Consider the following 18,701-nt stretch of genomic DNA (forward strand, 5'->3'; position numbering starts at 1 on the left):
ACAGATGATTTGGCTCATATAGGACATGTAAATATCTGCAAAAATTCAGTGTGTCTAAAAAACAGTTTTAAGAAACTTTGCAACACTATATAAAAAGAAAGGTTCTCTCCTAAATACCTAATAGGTTGAAAGACAAATAAGAAAAGATAGGTTCACACTCCATTCTTGCAATGGAAATTGGTTTAAAACAGATGAAAGGCAAGATTTATTTTCATAGCAGGTGGTAACTATCTGGGGTTTGCAACTGCAGGGATTGGGGAAGGTAAAAAAAATCAGCAGGTTCAGAAAGGGGTTAGATAACCTAGACAACAGCTTGATAAACAGATAATGCTACAAGGAATAGGTAGTAATGTGTCTTCTGATATCCCTAATCTGGATACCACTTGGCTAGGCAAGGATGAATGCTGGTTTGATCTGGTGAGGCACTTCTCATGTCTCAACTGTAGAGATGTAATTCTGATCCCTTTTAAAAACCTACTCATTCTTTTACTTCTTGTAGGTATGTAACATGTTAGTTCTGCAACTTAAAATATTGAATGACCTGTAGAAGACATAGTTGTGGGAAACTGGTAGTATTTTTAAGAGTAATGTTCAAATTCAAGCCAAACCCAAATCATCCAAATTCATACCTGTGTAATGTGTGTCATTCTTTTTCTAAATTACAGGAAAATCTGTAGTGTTATAAATAGATCCTCTTTTGGTAGTAAACAGGAAAATAAATTGGTATGTAACTACGTTGGCATGATATATTATGTTATTAATCTATAGGTTTTTTCTACCTGCTGATAAAAAGCCCCTCTAAATACTTGGCTTTTTATCTAAATCAAAAGGAAGAATAATTAATAAACATGTTACATATTAAAATGTCTTCCATGTCTCCATAATATTCCAATTATTTAGTCATCACAATTTTCCACTGAAATAAAAAAGTTAAAACAAGTTGACAAGGTTGAGGCAACACAAATTGTTCAGCTGAAAATTCAACTGCATCTCTCTCTAGGGAGTAAAAGGGCACATATTCTCTGAGCTTGAACAGATTGCTCTCAACTGGACCAAGGGGGAAACAGAGACCACTAACTTCTAAAATCATGTTACAGCTGCAGTCTTCTCAGGTACCACAACAGAAATCTCCTCACCCAGCTCAGATGATAATATAGATCAAAATGACTGAGCCCATTCAGTAACGCGTAAGGCAAACTTAAGAATTAAAAATGTCTTAAACCGTGTTTGAAAATAGTAATAAACTTGTAAGACTAACAGAAAAGTAGAATAAAATAGATAAGTCTGTACTCAGCTCTCACAGAAGCTGCTTTAAACACAGCCCTTTCTTATTTATACTCTCTAAACACTAAATAATACACCCTTTGTGTCATTTCTTAGAAGCAGAATATGCTTTCCTTCCTGATCAAGGCAAATGAAGAGCTTTGTAGCAGACAAGACACGCACATTCTTTTATTGACTAACTTGTTATTCTTCTTCATCACTCCTAAACTGTACAAAGAAGCCATTATCACCAAATTACAGTCTGCAAAATGCATGGAATAAAAACTCAGGTGATTTGGATCGAGACAAAGCAATATATTATATGCACAATGTATGTTGAGAGTTTTATTAAACCAAGTTAAGTCACATATCTTCTTCCTCTCTTGGCTGTCACTTTATCTATTTCCCATGCTCCATTACCTCTGCACAAGCCCAGGAGGTGTTTGCAGTGTAGTAACATTTCATTCTTGATTGAATTTACACTGAAAGTTCCCCTCATACTATGCATACATATGATTTTGCCTTTTATCACCACTTCAAAAATCTCCAGAACCACATGAATCCGTTAGAAAACATACCTTATACCAACATTTTTTTTTAAAAGAATTTTCTATAGACATAAGGACAAAAGACTTAGGTTCAAGAATCCTTTCTGCGTTACTTATTCCTGAAAGGGACATAATTATAATACATGGTGCATGTTTGCTGCTCTTTTGCAAATGTGCTCCTAAGTAGCAGTTGCAAGTAGATTAATGTCAGAAGAGATAATAGCCTGCTTTTTGATGGCCAAATGGTTAAATGGTCTGGAAATCTCAGATAACACATCTAACATTTCAGCAGCAAGAAACATACAATCATTTTTGTTACAATCTGCACCAATTTTATGTTTAAAAATAAGAATTATGAATGATATTGTCACTGCTCAGTGAGATATGCTAGGACTTTTACCACAGCTGAAATAGGATCAAAATAAGTAAAGCAGTGCAGTTTTTTGTTGTCTTATTCTGTTGGTGATTTTGTTGTTTGTTATTATTATCATTATTATTATTTATAGTAGAATTATTATTATTAATATAATATAATAATAGAATTAACAGTCTCTAAATAGTTTGTAAAAACATATCCCTGCCCTGTACAGTTTAAAAGCTTCTTCCTTAAGAATAATTCTATGTAGCAAATCTTCATACTATCTGGGTAACCAAAACTGATAAGCAGAAATAGTAATAGAGTGTACACCAGAAAGGATGAGGAAGGTAGTGAATATCTCTGCATTTAGGTGATTACATTAAATGTTTGATTTGTGGCACACTCTAATCCTACTTTTTTAGAGAAGGTAGTTATATAAGTAACCAGGATTTGAGTGATGTTGTGAATGATCATATTTTGTTCCCTACTGTATACTTAAAGCACTGTATTACAAAAGGAAGATATGAGAATTTTTTTAAACTTGATTCATAAAAAGGTCAGCAAAATATGATCTGTATAAACAGATCATCTCTTTCATTTTCATGTTCTGAAAAAAGTATCTTGATGCGTATCATTTATTTCTGTTTTCACTCTACCATTTCTTTACTAAAATAACTAATAACATTTTTTAAGGCTTTGCAAATAATTTCAGCAAAATAGTTTTGTATTGGATTTATATGGCAAGGTTTTGGCAGTGTGGGGGCTGCCTGGGTGCCCTCTGTAGCAGGAGGGCAGAAGGTGCTTCACGCACTGAGCAGAAGCTCCCTGCAGCCCAGGAGAGGCTCACAGAGGAGCAGGCATCTCCCTGCAGCCCATGGGCACTGCATGGAGCAGATCTCCATGTGCAGCCATTGTGCAGCAGTGGATGAGGTCTGAAGGCGGCACAGCCCATGGATACCCCCACAGGAAATGCAGCCAGTGGGGAACGGCCTACAGTGGGGCAGGGGGGCTGGGGGAGCTGCTGCCCGTGGGGGATCAGTGTGGAACAGTGCCCAAAGGCTGAGCCTTGTGTTACAGAGCTGTGCTGGGGCAGCGCTGGGAGAACTGCAGCCTGTGGGAAGTCCACGTGGGATTAGTTTGGGAAAGAATGTGTCCCGTGAGAGAGACCACGTGGAGCAGGGGCAAAGAGTGACCGCAGAGGAGCAGAAGAGACAAAGCAATAAGGAGTGACCACAGTCCCTGTTTCCCATTCTCCTGTACCACTTGCGGTAGGGAGGAGAAGGTCAAAAAAGGTTAAAAGGGAACAGTGTTTTGGCTTTGCTTTTAGTTCTCACTGCTCTAGTCTGTTCTGAATAGACAATAAATTACATTAATCACCCTATTCTGAGTCTGTTTTGCCTGTGATAGTAATTACTGAGTGATCTCCCTTCCTTACCTCAACCCATGAGGCTTTTCTCATTGCATTTTCTTTCCCTGTTCCACTGAGGAGGGGGAGTGAGAAAGTGGCCTGGTGAAGTTCAGCCACCCATCAGCAACTAATTGCACCACAAGGTGAAAGAACCACAATCATAACATTAAATTCAGTTCATGTGGCTCAAAATGCTATTCCCTTCCACCCAGAACTGCAAGGATAGGAGTGTAAATTCAACCGAAACTCTTTCATAGAATGCTTTATTTTAATAATGTTTTGGGGGCGACTTCAGACATTATTTATAAATGATAGAGTAGTTTTCATTAAACTATATCAAACAGAAAGAGAACTTAAGAATTACAGCACTGTGTAGCCATTCCCATTTTTTATTAGCAGAGTGTACTTCAGTGCAAACCATAAAATAAGAAGTGAAACTAAAATCCTGTTGTAACATATAACCTTTATCCGTCGCAGAAATTATTTCAGCATTAATTATTTCAGTAAATCTCTTCCAAATTATATTATTTTTTCCTTTTCCTAAGCAGAATACAAGATCACAGGCTGCTGCTGAGCAACAATATGCTATGGAGAATTCTCACAAGAACAGGAATTCTCTATACCCCATCACCTTCCTGCACATCCATCAATGAAGAAACTCAAAGAGGTCTGGAGAAGGAAGGAAAAAACTACAGAGATTTATTGAAAAGAAGTGAGAACGCCTCAAAGAAGAATTAGTAGCAAAACATTAAAAGAGAAAGATCATCATTTTCAGTTGAGTATTGGGAAAAAGTGCTTGTTTTCACACTATTTTTAACAATCCATTACAATTCTTTTGATGTAAGAGAAACTGAAAATGAGTCCTGCTGTTCATTCTTTTCCTTTCTGAGATACTAGTGGAAAAAAAAAAAAATGCTGTTTAAACAATTTTTTTGTGTGCTGGAAATGATAATTATAGTGAAAATGTCTCATTATGTGATGACAGTGGAAGGATAGAAAATTGAAAATGATCTGATTATTAATCATCATAACCTAAATGGATATTTACCCATCATTCCAAAAAGGCTGAAGAATCATTTATCTTATACATTGTTAGACAGCATGCCTGAACATCAGTCCTACAGCAAAGCCTGATCAGACTGCCTATGCATTTTTGAAACAGGCATAAAGTTAAATACATAGTCAAGAGAAAACATTTTCTGTGTTCCTATGGTGGGGAAAAGAACAAAACAAAACAAAACAAGAAAAAACCCAAACACCACTTTTTTTTTTTTGCAAGAAAAAATACTTCTGCACTAAGAGGTCTCCAAAGGCTGTCAAGTTACTTTAATTAAGATTTGTGATTTTAAGATTATCTAATGAAAGAATTTCAAAGGAATTAGTTTAATGAGTACCCAAGGAAATTAAAAGTCATGTGCACAACTTTCTTAGACTCCACAGGCAATTCTGGCTTCTGCATAAATCATTTTAATGATTATAGACAATGTAATTTTATACAAAAATACTCATCATTAAACAGAATTTAATAATTCTCACCACAAAAAGAATTATTGAAAAATAATTTCATGAAAAATAGAAACTAATATACAAAATGAGTCAACATGACTGAATAAAAGAAGTTTCATCATGCAAGATTTTTTTATCTCAGATGTTTAACTGGAAATTGTAGAAGAATGATACTTGTTAGACAGCATTCTCAGGAGATGAGTAATCTCTAACCTCCTCATTTGTGTGAATACTTCACCTAAAAACTGCTGCCATTTAGCAGTAGGGAGTAAGGGAGAGAAACTTGCTGACATATATTTGCATAGGCTCATCTAGATAAAAAGAAGGATGTTTGTATCTTGCAAATATTTCTCCTCCACTGAAATATAACACTTCATCAATATGGACCTTTATATAACTATGTCTGAAAGGAGATAAAACAACCGTCTTGCAAACTTTTCCAATTTAACATTTAACATTCTAATTTCCTGTTCTTCCTACACCTCACTCTCCACCAACACTTCGCCCATATTTTCTGTCTTTTCTTAGCCACAGCCAGAAGACCTGTGAGACAATTTAAGCTACTTTTTCCCCAACATGGAATAATGATTCAAGTCTTGATCAAAACTACTTATAAATAAGCAATTTTTTCCATCTATGTATCGTACATTACTATTATTTAAATGTACAAAACCACACTTACTCTTTTTCTGCAATCCATTTTCTCTACCAGGTGATCCTATTAACAGCACTTGTAGTGGATTATTATTGCAGACATGCATAGTTCCAGAACAAGCACTCTATTACAGGTAAGTAGAAGTGCTATTTTTGAGTTTTCAACCTCAGAACAGTGTGATATGGTACACCTTACAATCATCTCTCAGAAAGGTCACTTGCTTCTGCTCTTCCTCACTTCAGCTTCCGATGCATCTAAAGCACTTCTCCCTGACTTGCATCGATGTGCATGAAAGAAGATCCTCTTTACTAAATTAGTACTAAGCTTAATAATTTGCTTTCCTCTAAATCAATCCAAGAATATTTACAAGAAAGGAAAATCTGAGATGGTTGATTTTGTTAACCAATTCACAGCTGTTGATTTTAAACTCTCAGAGCTAGCAGCTAGTACCCACAAAAACAATTCTACTCACTAGCACCTGTACTGTTGTACTTTATCACATGCTTTAATGACAGATTTTGAAAAAAAATGAAAAGCCCCATCTAAAAACACAGTACACGCAAAAAAGCAAATAATTTTTATGGTTTCTGGTGCACCACTGTTTCTTTGCAGAACACAATCATTTTGTCAGAATGAGCTGAATCCCGCATCTGAATGTCATTATAGGAATGTGTCAAATATAGCAGTTTTCATCACAGAAATATTATGCCATATGGGCCACATACGAGGAGGTAGAAGGACTTATAAGAACAGTTAAAAATGCTATCAGTGCTGATCGTGATGCACAGTAGGAACTTAAGACACAGTGATAAGATATCACAAAGGAAATCAGTCCCATTCATATGGTCAAACATATGTTAAAAGGTTGGACATTTACACTGAGTTCTAGTCCCACACCATGCCACCTTCAAAACTGTCTGTTTGAATAAATGATTCTGTGACATATGCAGTTAGACATCTCTGGCAACTAACAACAAGCCAAAAACCATCCCTGTTCCCCACAAAAAAGAGTAATGTTAAAATTCATCCTCTGTTTATGGTATCTTCCTTTGGTGCAAATGCATAACAGACATTTCCCCAAACAACGTGAAACAAACAGGAAATAAAACAGGCTATTTGTGTTACTTCAGAACCATCTTTTTCTAAAACATTATAAGCTGATTCTACTCCAAATATAAGTGCTCACCTTATTTTTTTCAGAGAAACAGTGTCAAACTGTTCTGTTAAAATATCAAAAAGGGACACTTGGAATATGAAAATACAACTTTTTTATTTCACTAATTCTAATATTAGAACATGATTTTTCTGTTTTTTTTCTGTTTTTTTTTTTCTTTTTGTTTTTTAATTCAAAAATCTAATTAAACTACAACCTAAGGCATTGGAGTGACAAAGGAGACAGGTAGATGAGGCAGAAGAAAAAGCAGTAAGTTTTCCAGTGTCCTGAAGGAGTAATGTTGGTCTGGATATCCAGGGGCTTATTTGTGCTATTGAATGGTAGGAAGTAGCTCTTACACACTATTGGAAACTTGCTTCATTTGCAGGATTATGTCATGAGTCTGACTCAGAGTATTCACAAAGTCACCGTGCTGCTGACGGCATGTGCTGGTCCCTTTCAATTTTCCAGTAGGAAACTGCCCACCAGAAAAACTGGGGTAAGTCAGACCAAGTATAGGTATCCACATGAGAGCTTGTAATGCAGTATATATTGAGAAAAACAAGCCACATTTAGCAGTAATACCTTGATCTTGCCTAGTTACTTAAGCACACAAAAATGAATGGTTAAATACTAAATATTCTTCTTGTTTGGTGGGTAAGTTTAGTTCATATTTTGTCACCTTGAATGGTCTTCCTACCTTTCACTGACCATTTCTTGTGGGAGTTTTTACAATTAAAACAAAACAAAAAAAAAACTTTCCTGAAGCCATACTTCTGTAAGTAGCATGCAACTGCAGCAATTGAATATTTTTGCTTATTAGCAGCTACCAGGAAAACATTTCTTAAGCAAATGGAATGGAGAGTTACAACACTTCAGGTAGAAGATTCAGAAAGTCCAGAAACATGGAAAGTTAGGAGCTCAGTGAGGTGACTAAACTGCTCTGTATGAAGCTCACATTTGGCTGCACAAAATCTTTCATATAAGCAGAAAGCACATGAGCATGAGGGGTGCCATGGTGATAAGCTGAATTGATCTTTTAGCTCAATGAGAGCAATAGTCCACAAAAGCAGCAAAACATAGTTCTGGGAATTGATCTGTTACCTTGTTTATTGTATCGGCTAGACATGGAGACAGATGACAGGTCTGAGTGACGTGAAATGGCCCGCATTTACTACAGAAACAGTTATGTTTTTTAATTAAGTCCTTCAGAACTCAACTGCTTGAGTTCTCTGGCTCAATTCAGGAAAATGCTTTAAAGTCTTTCTTTAGAGAAATGTATAGTCTTATTTCTTTTAATGGAATTACTTTCATATTTCAAGTTCAAAGCGTACTCGGTTATTTTCTTGGATATCATTGGAGCACATAGTAATGTAAAAAATAATATTTTGTCTATTTGTATTGTAAATTTGTTGTTCACAGATAGGAACATTTGAGAACTTATTCTTACAGTACTAGTGTTTTTACATCAAACAAAACAAAAAACAAACACAATTCTCCCCCGCTGACTAATGAAAAAAACACAATCCAGTGTTTCTTCAACATATTGTTCATCACTAACAAAGGAAATTAGCTGTCAGAGGTGTTAAGCAAAATTAGACTTTATATCCTATCCTCATCTTCTGTGTGCCAAAATTCAGCTTAATAGTAACAAAAGCAGAATCTATGATACAAGGAAATGGACCAACAGGACTCGAGTCAGATGGGAACTGATTCCAAAGAAGTACCCCAAAAATACCAACTTGCCAATACATGCAGTGTCCCATTACTTCTATCCCTCCCCAGACCCACAGAAAGTTGTTTATTCGTCTTAAGTTCACTGAATGATATCCACCACTATATGCCTAGAGTTTAGTGAATGGAGACTGGTATTCAAGACCATTATGCCCCTGAAAACAAATATGCCTTTATGCCACTATGGCTGTTATTATGAATTTTACCTTTGACTTACAAGCAGCTCTACATAAAATCTAAATATTTCAAAGGAGCCTTAGTGGGTTTGTGACTGCCTCCTCTTGGCGTTCCAGTGCACACTTGCTTTCCACATTCAGTTGTCTTAATTACTTCACATGAATGTTATGAAACAATTTAACCATCAGAAAACTCTCCATGAAAGCTTCTCTAAGTGCAAAAATTATTACAGCATACTAGGAAAAGAGAAGAAGGAATTCCAAGAATTCGGTTTACTGCCATAGATGTTAAGCCACTAGAAACTAGTTATTTGATACATCCCACAGCTTATAAAGCTAGTGAATTTTAGAAGAAACAATTCCTTCAGAGAGAAGATGATAATGACACTGCTGGCTGCTCTGCCTCAAGAGGGAATTGTCCATCTGCTAGCAAATCCCTGAATCTATACTATTATTAGGCCGTGTTTATAGAAGTAGCAGAGCACTCTGCACAAAGAGAAACCAACAGTGCGCGTTTTGAGACAGTACATTTTTTTAGTTAAAATTCTGAGATTGTTTTCTTTTACTACACAAGAGAACCATGTTCCAAGATCAGCTTCATTAGGAAGTTCTGCTGGGATTTGATATTTTTATTTTCTGACAAAGGAAAAGGTATTTCTCTGAGAAGAGCTCAATCTTTTCATAGATAAAATGAGTAAATATACAATCAGTCCCTCTAGTTTTAATTTGCATTTTATGATTACAACTAGATTAGAATTTTATACATTGCACAATCATTTGGAAACAGTATTTCTTGTAATTTCTAAATAAAACCAAAACCACTCATAGCTTTTCCTGTTACTACTGATACTAATGTATGTTAACATGAATAGAAAAATACAGCCCCTTAACACTTGCGTAACTGCCAAATACAGAACCTCACTGCAGTATTTCAAACAAAATTATTCATCAAAATAGTATGAGGCCTCAGAGCAAATCACAGTTGAGATAGGAAGGCTGCAAAAGTGGCATAAAGCCGTATTTCCCTTCCTTTAAAGTGTACTTTATTGGCAAGACATACAACACAGAACCTTGCTCTTTATAAATAGCATTGATATATTATTACAGAATAATTTACATTGGAAGGGATCTTTAGAGATCATCTTGCCTAACTTATTTAGAACTGAAATGGGACCAAATTCAGAGAAACTTCAGGTCATACAGGGCCCTGTCCACTTTGCTGTTGAGTATCCCCAAGGATGGAGAATCCACAGCCTCCCTGGACAGCCTATTGCAGTATTTTTGTATCTTAATCATGAACATGTTTTCTCCATTTCTCCATCTAATCCAAATTTGCTCTGCTGCTGAATGTGTCTATCACCTCTCAACTTTTTGCTGTGCACCTTTGCAAACTGCCATATACAGCAATTAGGTCCCTTGAACTCTTTCCCAGGCTGAGCAAGCCCAGGCCCTTGGCCCCTCTCAAATCTAGAGCCCTTGACCGCCTCAATGACTAAGGACAAGACTCCCTCCATATCTTTCTTGTACAAGGGGAAGCCCAAAACAAGATAGAGCACTTTGAAATGTAGTTTCACAAATTGTTGATTAGAGAGGACTAATCACTTCCCTCAGTGTCTTGGTTAGGATCTGACTACATGCAGCCCAGAACAAAGCTCAAGTTTCTTTCCAACTGGACAGACACAGAATTCATGACGACTTATGCAGTTTTCACACCTTCTGCCTTCTTGTAGAAGGCTCAGTATTTTTTGTCTGAGTTGCACACACTACCAGACTGCAAACATACACGGTAAAAGATTGATTTAGATGGAAGAGTAAGGGAGGTAAAGTCCAGTTTTGATGGAATAGATCATTTATATTTTTAAGATAGGTCAGATTTATATTTGCTATTGAAAAATGTAACCCTAGTGAAAACTGCGTACTTCTAATTCTCAACACAGAAACGCAATTGAAAATTAGTTTCTAGACTCTTGTCCCTTACCCACTGAAACTAACAGGATGCCAGCTGCACTAATCACGATAATTTATTCTTTCCTGCAAGCTTTTTTGTCAGGAATTGGAAAAAAAAAAAAAAAAAAAAAATCAGTTTATTTCACAATAGGCCAATAAAAGCAATCAGAGGAAAGTTATCCTTCGGCACAGTGGTATTTTTCATTTGAGTGATGATTTGCAGCCTGACTGAAAACTAATTGAAAAATGATGAAAGTAACTCTTTTACATCAATAAGTTTAGACCCAGATCCTTAGAGGTAAAATTTTAATGCACATCCTAGTGATTAACATTTAAGAGAAATAAGGAAATGGTTGTTAATCACTCTCCAAAATGCAGTGTTTAGACAGCTTTTTTATTGTTGCAGAAAACAAATTCACTCCCTAACATCCCATAATGAGGTGGTCAAGCTGTTCTGAAATATCAGCTGTCTTTATCTGGTACTATTAACAAAGATTCTCCTGACACAATTTTTGTATCCCTTGAGTTTCAATTTTCAGGCTAACAGAAGATTGTTTTTCCCCTCTCATTTCCCTTTAAAGACACATCTCCAGGCCCTCTAGAGCATCCTGCCTCATTTTCTACACTTTACGAATAATCTTAAAAGGCTGATGCATCTTCATTTTTCTTCTTTCTATTACAATAATAATAATAATAATTGTTCAGCACACAAATTTTGTAATTCAAACTTTGTTTTACTATATTTAGGACTCTATTCGGTAATGAGTATTTTATTCACTTTGAACACTGAAATCATCCTTCAAGTACTTCTTATAAATAAGAATTAATTCTTAAAGAGCCTAACAGCACAGCTATTTAAAATCAGAATTTTACTAGACTTTCAACGTTAAACAGAAGAACACCACTCTAAAATATGCACAAAATTATGACAGTAGTCTCATGAGTGAAAAATTATATGCAAAATTCATAGAATTAAAGAAGGTTTTCCACACCACCGAAGTCACAAAGACATCTCTGGGATTCTGCCAGCGGAGGAGGTGTACAAAAGTATCAATGAACACGAGCAAGCTGCAGAATCAGTTTCAGCTCTAGCTTTGGGATCTAGCTGTCCCTGGTTCAACAGTTGCCTGGGGAATGGCTCTAGCTTTGTATTTATATGTATATGGAAAATCCTAGACACATGAAGCTTCAAAAACAACCACCACAGTAGCAAGACATCATCCGAGGGAGGAGTGGTGGAAAATGCTCCTGAATCTGACTCTGAAAATACGAACATTTCCCAACTTACTAGCACCATACTCGAGCTTTGGACTAGTAGCGAATTCCTCACTTTAAGCACATCAGAATGCAGTAATGGAATATATTCAGCTCTAAGTGTAAAATCTTCTATGATGTTCTTCAATAGTAGATATCTTCAAATGCAGATATAATATCTGCAGGTGGATCTTTTCATGTCCACATGACTTGTATGAAAGTTTTTCCAGTCTACATAAAGGTAGCCAAGAAGTTAAGGACCTCACCTTATCTACTGCTTTCACTTCCAATACGAATGATATGGACAGATGGAAATGTAACATGAGTTTATTTATAGCGCACCATTTGCACCCTGTAATAGAGACCTACAAATTTTACTACCGTAGAAGCAGGAAATAGATTTGGAAATCTGTATTTCACAGACTCACAGAAACACCAAGGCTCGAAAAGACCCATAAGATCATCCAGTCCAACCATTCATCTATCACCAAAAGTTCTCACTAAACCATATCCCTCAACACAAAATCCAAACGTTCCTTGAACACCTCCAGAGTCGGTGACTCCACCACCTCCCTGGGCAGCCCATTCCAGTGCCTGACCACTCTCAGAAAAGCAGTATTTCCTAACATCCAGCCTAAATCTCCCCCGGCGCAGCTTGAAGCCATTCTCTCTGGTCCTATCACCGGTTACACGAGAGAAGAGGCTGACCCCCAGCTCACTACAACCTCTTTTCAAGTAGTTATAGAGAGCAATGAGGTCTCCCCTGAGCCTCCTCTTCTCCAGACTAAACAATCCCAGCTCCCTCAGCCGCTCCTCATAAGCCCTGAGTTCCAGACCCCTCACCAGCTTTGTCGCCCTCCTTTGAACATGTTCCAGGGCCTCAATGTCTTTCTTGCAGTGAGCGGCCCAAAACTGGACACAGTACTCGAGGTGCGGCCTCAGCAGAGCTGAGTACAGGGGGACAGTCACTTTCCTATTCCTGCCGGCCGTTTCTAATGCAGGCCAGGATGCCATTGGCCTTCTTGGCCACCTGGGCACACTGCTGGCTCATGTTCAGCCGAGCATCAATCAATACCCCCCAGGCCCATTTCCTCTACTCAGTCTTCCAGACACTCTGCCTTGCATACACACACACACACAATGTTGGAAAACAGTTTGGACAGAAAGTTTACCATTCATCTGATGTATCAGAATATTAATGTATGTACTACTACAAAGCTGTGATGATGCACCGTTTGTAACCAACGGGAAGGGATAGGTAAAACATCCTCAAACCTGGCACTTCAGCCCACAATTGACTGTTAATTGCATAGCCTATAAACCAATATTATTCCTCTACAATAATGACATTATCAACATCTGCACAAGATCTTCAGCTACTGAAAAATCAATTCGGTAATTAATACTGAAAACAAACTCCTCGTTCTAATTTTGTTTACTTTCTTTAACTGATGGACAATCAAACCAGATTTTAAAGTATTGACAAATTAATTCAGTAGAAATAAATTACCTGGTATCTTTTCAGAAGAATACTTTAGGATGACATAAATCATTACCTAAAAGTATCTTCTTCTCTTCTTTCCTTAGAAGTCTTAGTAACTAGTTTGACTATTAGTCTCACTCCTTCAGAGAAATTTGCTCAGCCACCCCTAAAAGTATATTCTCAACCTAGACTCTCAGAACCAAAAGCTGTAGCAAAATTTATTAGCACTGTCACATTTAAAATTTAAAATACACATTAAAAAATAAGGTATTATAATACTTCTTACTAAATAGAAATATATTTTCAGCCACTACAGCTAAAAGCCATGTTTTCATTAACGTATGTTATGAGAAGTTTGCATGGACAGCATGCAAAATCCATGGAAAAAGTTCAAAATTTAGATATTATAGCAGTTGATTTCTTTTAATGGAATTGCTAACTATTTTCCTGCTTTGCACAGCATTCATGTTTTCATAGAAATCTATCTACTCCCACTCCAAGCTTTCCTCAAAATATAATGATGGCAAAGCAGAGTTTCTGAGCAGAGGCTTTCTGGCATCTTAGGTAAGGAAAGGTTTCATCTTCCTGTAACACAACAAAACATAATTTATCATGCTTTTCTTCTGTTTGTATCTCCTTTTATGAAGAACCCTTACTTAACCATCAAATTTGAAATACCTATTTGCCCTGAAGGACAAAGAAATGAAAAAAAAACTGTAAACTCTGCCATGTCCCTTAGCTACTTACACCTTTGCATGTTATATATTCTTATTTCCTCTGAACTTCATTTATAGATGAAGGTTATCTAAAGAAAACATATCCTATTGTGAGCCTGCCTTACATCTGTTTTGTTGAAGATCAAATTCTACAAAGCGTCAGTATTCAAAAGCAGATGATTACGATAATCTGCCCCTAATGAAAACATGGAACCAATGCTAACGTTTTTTAACTACAAACTTTTTAGAATCTTTTACTTTACAGAATGTATGCAATCATAGGCAGAAAGTAAAACATATTACATTTGCATGAAAGAAATACCTACAACTCATTTGACAGAAAGATTAACCAGAGATGTATCTGAAATGAACAGTCATTATACTATTCATTTAGTTTGTTCATTTTACTATATAGAATGTGCACTGCTTAGCAGAATTTTAGTTGTTCTGTTTCTTTCTTTAAAGGAAAGCTGCCACTAAAATATTTTCCTTTTAAAATGATTGTCTTGTTTTGCTTTTTGTTCCACAATTAACCTTTGTGCATGCTACTTTATTATCCTAACCACTCACACAGAAGTACCAGTACACTGTGATCACTTCCAAGCAGAGGTTCAAGTGGGGGCTAATGATGTCTTAAACTTTTACAGAGGAAAAATATGTCAGAGTTAGCGGCTGTGGTCTTGTGACACAATCAGAATGAAATGAACCTAACCAAAATGCCCTCAGAGACTTAGCTTCAATAACATTACATGCTGCTGTGAGAGAAAGGACAATCTAAGGTCACTTACTTTTACCTGGACGGTTTAGAAAATGTCATGTTACATACGTTGCTAGGATATCAGATTTCCTTGCTTTTAAAATGTTTGCTTTGACATTTCAATTTCTTATAATAAATGCAGCTCTCTCTATTGAAAGAAATATGAAATGGAAACAAAACCCCCAAACAGTAAGGGCTTGGTAGCATACCAACAGTTCTGAATTCTAGGTGAACAACTTGAGATGCATTGTAATAAAACAATTTCAGGAAGCATGTCTTTATAATGCTGAATTTTTCTAAGGGACGTAGACAGCAGTGTTAAAATGATACTTTATACCTAAATTCAAAAATCCGATGCACAAAACAAAATGTTGTCAATCTACTAAAATGGAATTCCTATTGACCTAACAGTGCTAGCTCCCTACGGAGATGAAACAAACTATCAAAGCAGATCACAATAAAATAGTGTGACTTCCAATGACTTTTAAATCACTGTGGACACATGACTGTGCTCATTACGTAACATGCAAATTTTGGAAGGTAACCACTACTTTTAGATTTCCGATTGAGATAATCTTTGTCATGGCTTTTTACACATCGAACTTCGTCAGCTCACTTACTGCAGTAGATACTCCATGTGCTACAATGCAAGGCTTCTGGGGAGTGAAACCTACAATGTATGGTAAATTTTGAAAATCCTGGCTAAACTGACCGTTAATCTCACCTAATAATTAAATGACAGATTTAAGAAAAGAATCAAAGTTTCACTATATTCATGCCTATCTATTAAGTGGTGCCTTCTCTAGATGATCACTAGAGGTGGGAGCAAGTTAACAGAACTGCAGTCTATATTTAGACATCGATTCTTCCATTTCATCAGAGACTATATTAAATGTCACATTCTGTTGCACAGTCAATTAGAGAGGTAAACACACACACAAAAAGAGTTTTCCTGCTGGTTTTGTTACCAGCACAGCATGGGATTGAAAAAAGAGATGGTACCCAGCCAGGAAAACAAGTGAGAGGAAGACTACAATAGTGCTGACTTAACTGTCTTTTCAGCCTTGAGTTAAGATGAAATGCAGATATAAACCAGTCAATTTTACATCGTGTGTAACATTAATGACAACTGTGGTTCTAACAAGTTAGTGGCATGAACACACATTTAAGTAAAGGAGATCTATAAAAGTAGCTGAAGTTTTTGCCTGCCACAGTAATAAGCTATAGTGAGGCAAAAAGTAAGAAACCCAGATAATTTTGAACCAAGTATTTGAGAATATAAAATTTTAAAGCAATTCTCAAGAAGACAGAAATATAACCTACAGACAATTCTTCAGCTCTTTTCAAACGACAAAACAACTATTTTAATCTTGCAGCTTTACCGGAGATGCAGCAACTCCCAATTATTATTAAGATATACACATCACTTCTAAAAGATGCTTCAATTAATAAATGATTATTTACAACATAGCCAATAAGTATAAGAAAACAAACAGAATAAATCCTACCAGGCATTTGTGTATTTTAATGTACACCCTTCCTATAACACTGTTTAGTATAGTTACAAGGCAATATTTGTCCATTGTTTCTCTTTCTGTTTTTTTACTTTAAGCAAAAAGACAGAATGTCAATATCTTCCCTAAAATAAATCAGACTTTCTATTAGGAGAAGGAGGAAGCAAAAGAGTGTTTTGTAACGGAGAGTCCTAAATTCAGTTTAGAACAGAACTGAATGTAAATTTAACATTGCAAAGTTTTGCACAGGCAAGCCAAATCTTTTGTATTGAGCAATGCTAAATCCGGAAGGCAGGTAATTAACTTTCAACTGTATAACAACAAATTAACTGTACTGCTACTGAGTAGACAAAGTTAGTCTTTTTTGTTCTTGTACATGTATTTCTATATTATTTGTTGTGTGTTTTCAAAGCTAAGTAAAATCTGATTGCTGACAAAATACTTCCATTAACAAGCTGTTCTTTTCTTTAGGATGACTGAGGAGCTTTTCATAATCCTACAGCAGCAGGACAGAAGCTTCTCAAGAAATCATTACAAAAACAATGTAAGAAAAGGTATGCAGTAGGGTATCTCCAGCAATCTGGAGTTCACAACATAATTCTCTCTTTCTCTTGTGGTTCATATTTCAACCATTGCCATACATACTCTGTTATTACACCATCAGTACAAGCAACAGAAAGATAAAAAGATTTTATATAAGTAGCAGGGAACACTATTAAAGAATCATTTTTTGTTTATCAACTAACTATCTTAATATTTAAACCAATAACTGTGAGATAAAGTAGCTTAAGTAACCACCATATGTACTGTAGCCTATCATCTCTTCTGTATCCCCTGCTGAAATCATTTTATATGGAATAAAGATCATGAGGCTTTCAACTTGAAAAATCAGTGTTTCTCATACCTTTTGTTTGATGATCATGTCGTTGATATCATCAAGATCTCCTACTGTCACTCTCTGAGCTTTAATCTCTCGATCCAGTCTAGAAAGCCAGTCAGTGAGTTCTGCCCATGCCTTATTGAAGTCAGCTAAGGCTGGAACCTCCAAAAGCACAGAAGATGGCATTTCTGGTGTGAAGCTGGTGGTTTCCTTGGTTACCCTGGTTTGTGTATCCACAGCAACAGTTTGACCAGAAGTTACTGAAAAAAAAAGATTACTGAATAAATGAATTATCATGTTTATTTCAGAAACAGAAATTATGCATTAGAAAGGGTTATACAGGAATAATCTCACTGCTTTGCTATTATGTTTACTGGAAATATGAAAATTAAAATTAAATGAATATATGAATTCATTTTTCCTTAGTATTCCTACTATACTATATCTTTAATATTCAGCAATCTCAGCAGATTTGAATTTCATCCTGGGTCTTAGTAACACAAAAAAATGTATCTCAATATAATGAGAACACTCACTCAAGGTCATTGTAGAATCTCTAAACATGACTCATCTTCCAGAATCCAGCAGTGGGGTTGAGTAGGCTGTAGTATCTAGTTTATCACAGCACAACCACGTATCTAGAAACACGTTTCCTCTACGTTCTCCAGGTACCCTGTAGCTATGAATTTGTCTCAGTGACAATCTTCTCACTTTCTGTTATTAGTCAGTATTTCCCCTAGGCTCTGTGACTGACTTCTGCTTTCACAAAAAATTCAGCCTTGGACAATTCTCCCATAGTAAAATCATGTGTTATAATGTGAAAATTAGTTAAATTTCTTCCTTCTGTTTGAAGAAAATGGGCACATCTTTTGTGCCCTTTCTTGATTTAAAATAGCTGGATTTTAAAGAATCAGTGGATTATTCTGTGCTTGGCTTGAGATGCTAAACCAACTAGAAGTGAAGAGTCTGAATACCCACTTCTTGATGCAGTTTCTATCCGAATCAACTATCTAAACAACACAACTAAACATGAAAAGCTGAAAAAAAGCAGTGCAGAGTGCCATCTGCATAAAGAGACCATGAGTCTTCTAACACCAAACTGCAAAACGTGGTTATGTTCATGTTTTATGGTTATGAACATGGTTCACCTGTGTTTTTCCAGTCTCTTTACAGAGTGGAGAGAACCAATTTCCTGTTAGATGGTCCTTAAGATGAGGAAAAGAAGAAAAAAAAAAAAAAGCATTTGCCCATACACAGTAATGAGGTTTGGGGTTTTGGGGCCCCCCCCCCCCCCTTTTTTTTTTTTCCTTTTATGCCATTCAGCAAAGTACGTCTGAAGTCAAAAAATG

The 18,701-nt window shown here is 36.2% G+C and overlaps 1 protein-coding gene across 12 annotated transcripts in view; it reads right to left on the reverse strand.

The window, feature by feature from the left end:
* The window catches only part of DMD (dystrophin), a 986,794-nt gene that overhangs the window by 302,275 nt on the left and 665,818 nt on the right, over positions 1-18,701 (reverse strand). For all 12 annotated transcript variants that reach the window (XM_042866635.1, XM_042866641.1, XM_042866633.1 and 9 more), the window contains one exon: positions 17,377-17,612. In XM_042866635.1, coding sequence (XP_042722569.1) covers positions 17,377-17,612 — 236 coding nt within the window. The remainder of the gene's footprint in view (positions 1-17,376; positions 17,613-18,701) is intronic.

Source organism: Lagopus leucura, unplaced genomic scaffold, assembly GCF_019238085.1.
Source record: "Lagopus leucura isolate 7727_CA_CO unplaced genomic scaffold, USGS_WTPT01 Super-Scaffold_100001, whole genome shotgun sequence".
Taxonomy (NCBI): Eukaryota; Metazoa; Chordata; class Aves; order Galliformes; family Phasianidae; genus Lagopus; species Lagopus leucura.